Source organism: Sinocyclocheilus grahami, unplaced genomic scaffold, assembly GCF_001515645.1.
Source record: "Sinocyclocheilus grahami isolate Dianchi unplaced genomic scaffold, SAMN03320097.WGS_v1.1 scaffold1094.1, whole genome shotgun sequence".
In the NCBI taxonomy this organism is placed as follows: domain Eukaryota; kingdom Metazoa; phylum Chordata; class Actinopteri; order Cypriniformes; family Cyprinidae; genus Sinocyclocheilus; species Sinocyclocheilus grahami.
Window position 1 is genome coordinate 53,325 of NW_015506273.1, and position 7,446 is coordinate 60,770.

The window sequence follows — 7,446 nt, forward strand, 5'->3', positions numbered from 1 at the left end:
TTTTCTAAACATGTAGGAATACAGTTTAATTTTTTTTTTATTTTTTTTTTTTTTTTTTTTTTTTGTAGAATAATACGTTTGTAAAAGTCAACGTCTCTGTCTATCTTTCTCTCTCTCTGTTCTTTGTGTTCTTAGACAAAGATCAGGCTCAGACGTGCTCAGCTCTGTGTCTGTGAAGAGTGACTGGTCAAAAGATGAACCACCGAAATTCAGTGAGAAAAAACCATCACCTACCAAAAGGTATTTAATGTGTTTTGCATTACAGCGTAACATTAGCTAAATTCTCTGCTCTCTGCTTGACAAAATGAAAAGTCAATTTAACTGCAAGCAGAACATTTAACTAATAAAGAGTACTGTAAATATGTTTGACTTCGATGTGCATTGATTAAATCATGGTGCATTTGTCCAACAGTATCTGTATTAGGTGCTTTAGGTGCAGAATTGACCATAGGAATGTACTATTATGCTATATGAATAGTACATAATTTCAACATGTAGAAGCCTCTTTTATAAATTCTGTGTTGTCACCTTGTAAACATTTGCATTGTGTGTGGTACCGCTAAACTTGCGGTTGGGTTTGCTGTCTATGCAGATGGTGGTTAGCTCAGTATCGCTCTGATTCACAGCAATTCTTTCTTTCTTTCTGTGTATCTATGGAGGCTACACTATGCATTTTGTACAAAAAGGGTTAAATATAAACATATGCCATGTGTTTTGTCCATAGAAATGCATTATTCACTACTGTAAATTGACATGACCGGCGGATGTTTTCTGTCGACACAATTAATTAATTATTTTAATTTTTGATTAGTTGATGCAGTCCTATCATCCATGCATAGTCATGAGAAAGATAAAAGTACGGCTATACTGCATGTAATTACATTAAGTCTCATAATGAGACTGATGAATCTCTTATAGTAAAGTGTTTTTTTTTCTCTGTTCTTTGTGTCATTAGTGTAAGACCAGGCTCATGTGTGTCCAGCTCTCCATCTGTGAAGAGTGACTGGTCAAAAGATGAACCACCAAAATTCAGTGAGAAAAAAATTTCATCTATAAAAAGGTATTTCTTAATTTAAAAAAAAAGGTTTTACTGAAATTTTGGGGGTAGGGTTAGGGTTTATCATGATACTACTACTGGTTAATATAACACTACTAGTTAATATAATGCAAGTTCCTGATAAAAGAAGAACAACTCTGTTATGTATGGTAACCCTCGTTCCCTGAAGGAGGGAACGGAGACGTCACGTTGGATGACCGACAAATTGGGATCTCGCTTAGAGAGACCAATCTACTTCGAGTGTAAACTAAACGAGCCAATGCACATTGGCATACGATTATTGCATCCAGCTGCCGCTGAGTATAAGTAGGCAGCAGAACTGGATAACACTGGGAAAACGTACCTGTACCACTTGGAACAAGAAGCCCCATCCTTCCCGAAGGAGGTTTCGGAAGCATTTACACATATGAACATCCGTTTAGGTGCATATGGAAGATTGGAGGTGTTTGTAACCCTCTTAGAAATGGCAGAAGTCTGCCGGGGAAACACGGGTTCTGAGGCTATACCGTGGACTTTACACATATGGGATCCACTTAGGTCTCTACATATGGAACCCAGCCCTCTACCCGTTCTCACGAATTCATCGGTTGAGGGCCTGGCGCCGGATGCTCCGCCACGTCTGGCTGCCGAGGGGACGGAGGAGCTCAACCGGGTCTACTGTATGGACACTCTGGAGCAGTTATAGCAAGCCGACCCGAAGCCGGGGCTACTCAGTGCTTCTACCCATTTGAGGTGAGAACACAGGAGGATACCGGCTCCACATGAACGCTATAGAACCTAACGAACATGTTAGGGGTCACCCAGCCCGCAGCTCTACAAATATCTGTCAGCGAGGTACCACGAGCCAATGCCCAGGAGGATGCAACACTTCTAGTAGAGTGAGCTCACAACCTGAGCGGGCAGGGCACACCCTGTGCCTGATAAGCCAGGGTGATGGCATCCACTAACCAGTGGGCCATCCTCTGCTTAGAGACGGCATTCCCCTTCTGCCGGCCTCCATAACAGACAAAGAGCTGGTCTGAGATCCTGAAGCTTTGTGTCCGGTCTACGTAGCATCTTAATGCTCGGATGGGACAGCAAAGCTAAGGCTGGGTCTGCCTCCTCTGGGAGCAGCGCTTGCAGGCTCACCACCTGATCCCTGAAGGGAGTAGGGGGAACCTTGGGCACATAGCCGGGCTGGGGCCTCAGGGTTACCTGGGAGTCAGCCGGCCCAAACTCTAGGCACGAATCATTGACTGAAAATGCGTGCAGGTCCCCTACCCTCTTGATGGAGGCCAGTGCAAGCAGGAGCAGAGTTTTCATTGACAGAAACTTCAGCTCAACTGTCTGCAAAGGCTCAAATGGGCCCTGCTGTAGTACTGTGAGCACTAGAGTCAGGTCCCAAGAGGGTATAGAGGGGGGCCGTGGAGGATTTAGCCTTCTCGCCCCCCTAAGGAACCTGATGATCAGGTCATGCTTCCCCAGCGACGTCCCTTCTACGGGGTCGTGGTTAGCAGTGATCGCAGTGACATAGCTTTGAGGGTGGAGGGAGACAGCCCTCGCTCCAACCCTTGCTGAAAAAAGGACAGCACGACTCTGATCGGGCATCTTCGGGGGTCTTCTCGGTGAGAAGAACACCACTCGACGAACAGGTTCCACTTCCAAGCGTAAGCGTGCTCTTGCTGAAGTGATGGTGTCAACTACCTTTTGGGGTAGGTCACCTAGAACCCCCGCGTTCCATCCAGGGACCAGACATGAAGTTTCCAGAGGTCTGGACGCGGATGCCATAAGGTACCCCGTCTCTGAGTCAGTAGATTCTTCCTCAGAGGAATCGGCCAAGGAGGGGCTGTCGGGAGGAGCATTAGTTCTTGGAACCAGGTCTGGGTGGGCCAATAGGGCGCACTAACAGGACCCGCTCCTCGTCCTCCCTGACCTTGCACAGTGTCTGTGCAAGAAGGCTCACTGGGGGAAATGCATATTTGCAAAGGCCCAGTGCATCAGTGTGTGCCAGTGCATCAGTGCTGAGTCTTTCCTCGGTCAGGGAGTAGAACAAATGGCAGTGAGAGGCTTCTGGAGAGGCAAACAGGTCTACCTGAGTGGCTCTGAAACGTCTCCAAATCAGCTGGACCTCCAGTCTCCATTCTCTCAGGAGCACAGCACGTGACAGCTCGTCGGTTGCCCGGTTGTGCAGCCCAGGAATGTGAACAGCACAAAGCGACCTCAGAAGCTTCTGACTTCAAAGGAGGAGGTGGCGGGCGAGTTGTGACATGCGACGGGAGCACAGACCACCTTGTCGGTTGATGTTCGCAGTGTTGTCCGTGCGGACTAGTACATTCTTCCCTTGTAAGCGCCCTTTGAGACGGATCAAGGCAAGGAGCACAGCCAGCAACTCGAGGCAATCGATGTGCCAGTGCAGTTGGTGTCCCTTCCAAACCCCTGACAAACGTGGCCCCCCAGCCGGTGGTAGAGGCATCCGTGTGAACCACAACATGCCTGGAGACCTGTTCTAGGGGCACTGCTGCCCGAAGAAACGCAAGGTCTGACCACGTGGTGAAGGTCTGGCGGCAGGCCGGTGTAACTTGGACCCGGTGAGTGCCGCGTTGCCACGCCAACCTCAGAACTCGGCCATGGAGCCAGTGCTAAAGCGGTCTCATATGAAGCAGCTCCAGCGATGTGACTGCCGCCGCAGCTACCATATGCCCCAGGAGCCTCTGAAACTGTTTCAGTGGGACCGCCATCCTGCTCTTGAATGTATTCAAGCAGTTTAACACTGACTGAGCACGTTCCTGCGTGAGGCATGCTGTCTGTTCGACCGAGTTTAGCTCCATACCGAGAAAAGAGATCCTCTGCGTCGGGGAGAGTTTGCTCTTTTCCCAGTTGACCCGAAGGCCCAACTGGCTGAGGTGCGAGAGCACCAAGTCCCTGTGTTCGCACAACTGATCCTGAGCTAATGTGAGCCAGTCGTCGAGGTGTCTGGCGGCAGGCCGGTGTAACTTGGACCCGGTGAGTGCCGCGTTGCCACGCCAACCTCAGAACTCGGCCATGGAGCCAGTGCTAAAGCGGTCTCATATGAAGCAGCTCCAGCGATGTGACTGCCGCCGCAGCTACCATATGCCCCAGGAGCCTCTGAAACTGTTTCAGTGGGACCGCCATCCTGCTCTTGAATGTATTCAAGCAGTTTAACACTGACTGAGCACGTTCCTGCGTGAGGCATGCTGTCTGTTCGACCGAGTTTAGCTCCATACCGAGAAAAGAGATCCTCTGCGTCGGGGAGAGCTTGCTCTTTTCCCCGTTGACCCGAAGGCCCAACTGGCTGAGGTGCGAGAGCACCAAGTCCCTGTGTTCGCACAACTGATCCTGAGCTAATGTGAGCCAGTCGTCGAGGTAGTTGAGAATGCTAATGCCCTGTTCTCTCAGGGGAACAAGGGGTGCCTCCGCAACTTACGTGAAGACACGGGGCGACAGGGACAGCCCGGAGCGCAGGACCTCGTACTGATATGCTTGTCCTTCGGATGTGAACTGCAACAATAATCTGTGGTGTGGAAGGGACGACACATGAAGTACGCGTCCTTCAGGTCGATCGCTACAAACCAATATCGGGGACGGATGCACCCAAAGATGCGTTCCTGCGTCAACATCTTGAACGGTAACCGGTGAAGGGCCCGGTTCAAGACACATAGGTCCAAGATTGGTCATAACCCACCGCCTTTCTTGGGTACAATGAAGTCTTCAAATCGGCTGGAGGGACCAGCTCTATCGCATCCTTCGCCAGTAGGACTGCGATCTCCGCCCGCAAGACAGGAGCATCGGCCACCTTCACTGTTGTGAAGCGGATGCCACTGAACTTGGGGGGACGCCGGGCGAACTGAATCGCATAGCCAAAGCTGATGATCCGCAGAAGCCAGCGAGACAGGCTGGGTAGTACTAGCCAGGCACCCAGATACCGTGCAAGCGGGACCAACGGAACCACCGCCGTACCCGCAGTGGGGCAGCGAGGTGGAATGCAGGGACCCAACTCGGGCGGCTTGTGAGTGGACCGAAGAGGGGTCTGAGTGTGCGGTGCAACGCTTACCTGGTTCCACAGGTTGGCAGAGGGTGCCAAGGCCTTCGTTGAGTAGGGCCTTCATTGACGCTCTCGAACCGCCCGGTGCTGCCTGCTGGCAAAGGAGGAGGATGAGTGTGGTCCGGTGTTGGTCTGTCCGTGACTCTCCATACCCTCCCGGGACCCAGGGACAGAGAAAACTGCTCTCTTGTCGAGATTTTCCAGATTCTCCACCCGGCCCTCCTCCGGGGGAGGGAGAGGTGCCTTCACCATCCCCCAAGAGCAGCTTCCTCCCTCTCTGGGTCGCCCGTCCCGGGGCCTCTTGCTCTTCTGCTAACCGCCAGGTTTGACGGTGGCCCGGACAGGTGGGGCCCATCTCCATGGTGCCACTTGCTGGAGGCTGCTGCAGATGTGGTGCTAGGCGGATGCAGGGGGCCACCCTCTGTGATGAGCAGGCTGTGGTGCTGCAGCCGGCGGATGGGTGGAGGCAGCAGCTGCCCGCCGGGGCAGGGTGTGCGTCTCAGTCTGCTTCTGTGCAGCCGAGAGCTGCTGGGCCAGAACTTCTGGGTTGTGACCACCCTCGTGCAGGTCCTTCAGTGCCTTAGCCTGCAGTAACGCCGTAGCGTGTAAGGCGGAGGCAGCTTCAGCTTCCACAGGCCGTATAAGCATCGCTGGCCAGACGAGTACCTACAGACCTGGGAGTTGAGGCATGGTTCACACTGCCGGGTGGAGGCGGTATTAGGACACAACTGCATCGCAACCGACCGCTCCACCGCGGGGACCCCCGTATACCCTCTAGCTGCACCACCATCAAGGGTGGTGAGGGAGGAGGAACCAGCAGATCGGTTTCCGGCAGTAAAAGTTGCCATCCATGACCTGGTGAGCTCCTCATGAACCTCCGGGAAGAAAGGCACCGAGGCTGGGTGCTGAGAACCAGCGCGAGCCACCCCGAGAAACCAATCGTCCAGCCTCGAGGGCTCAGGACGCGGTGGGGATTTCCACTTGAGCCCTACCCTCTCGGAGGCCCGGGAAAGCATAGCCGTTATTTCTGGATCTGATTCAGGCATTGCTACAGTCCCAGAGGACAGCAGCGCAGCCGAATCTTCCTCTCCAGAAAGCTCCGGCTCACCCTCCGATGCAGCGATCGACATCCGGTCGTCGGGAGGAGCTCCAAAGGATACTGCTGGTACGCTCCTTGTAGAGGGCCCAGCACGCTCCGTTGGCAGCTCAACTGGTTGCAGAGTGCAAGAGGAGCGATGGTCCCCTGAGAGTTGGTTCTCTGGAGGGTTTGCCATCACTGTTACCCTCAGAACGCCTGTGCTACTGCCTGAAGTAGCATCCGCCTGACTGCCGCCACGACGAGTGCTAGATCGAGGCAGAGGCAATGGAGCTCCGCCCCTTTGAGGAACAGCGCTTGGCCCGCGACTCTGAGATGGTAATTTTCCCGCAATGAGAACATGACTCATACACAAATGCCACCTCAGCGTGTTTTTTAATGCTCAGACACGTGAAGCAGCGATCGTGACCATCACCCAGTGCCAGGTAACGACCGCATCCAGAAATGCCCGGGTGATACGTTGTCTATAGCAAGACCCACATCGTCTTTACAAAGACATAACGTCGAGTTTGCCACGCAACGTCGTCTTTAAAAAGACGCACCCGTGAATGCTCTTTTAGGGAAAAAGCTCTTTTAGCATACTGAAGCGCACAGGGGAGATGGCCGCCTGCAATACAAACAGGGGGTAGTGCAGCCCGATGTGTGCAACCCACACGACACGGGAAAACCACCACCGCTGAAGCGCCGTACCACCAACACGAAGAGCTCTCGAATGACTGCCGCCACGACGAGAGCTAGATCGAGGCAGAGGCAATGGAGCTCCGCCCCTTTGAGGAACAGCGCTTGGCCCGCGACTCTGAGATGGTAATTTTCCCGCAATGAGAACATGACTCATACACAAATGCCACCTCAGCGTGTTTTTTAATGCTCAGACACGTGAAGCAGCGATCATGACCATCACCCAGTGCCAGGTAACGACCGCATCCAGAAATGCCCGGGTGATACGTTGTCTATAGCAAGACCCACATCGTCTTTACAAAGACATAACGTCGAGTTTGCCACGCAACGTCGTCTTTAAAAAGACGCACCCGTGAATGCTCTTTTAGGGAAAAAGCTCTTTTAGCATACTGAAGCGCACAGGGGAGATGGCCGCCTGCAATACAAACAGGGGGTAGTGCAGCCCGATGTGTGCAACCCACACGACACGGGAAAACCACCACCGCTGAAGCGCCGTACCACCAACACGAAGAGCTCTCCAAGAGCGCGCTGAACTCGTTCAGTCTTCTTCTCTCAGTAGAGTAGTCAGAAGAA

The 7,446-nt window shown here is 52.8% G+C and overlaps 1 protein-coding gene across 1 annotated transcript in view; it reads left to right on the forward strand.

Annotated features, from left to right (window-relative positions):
* The window catches only part of LOC107566705 (NACHT, LRR and PYD domains-containing protein 3-like), a 168,944-nt gene that overhangs the window by 7,836 nt on the left and 153,662 nt on the right, over nt 1-7,446 (forward strand). The window contains 2 exon segments of the mRNA XM_016252234.1: nt 136-240; nt 956-1,060. Of these exon segments, the coding sequence (XP_016107720.1) occupies nt 136-240; nt 956-1,060 (210 nt within the window).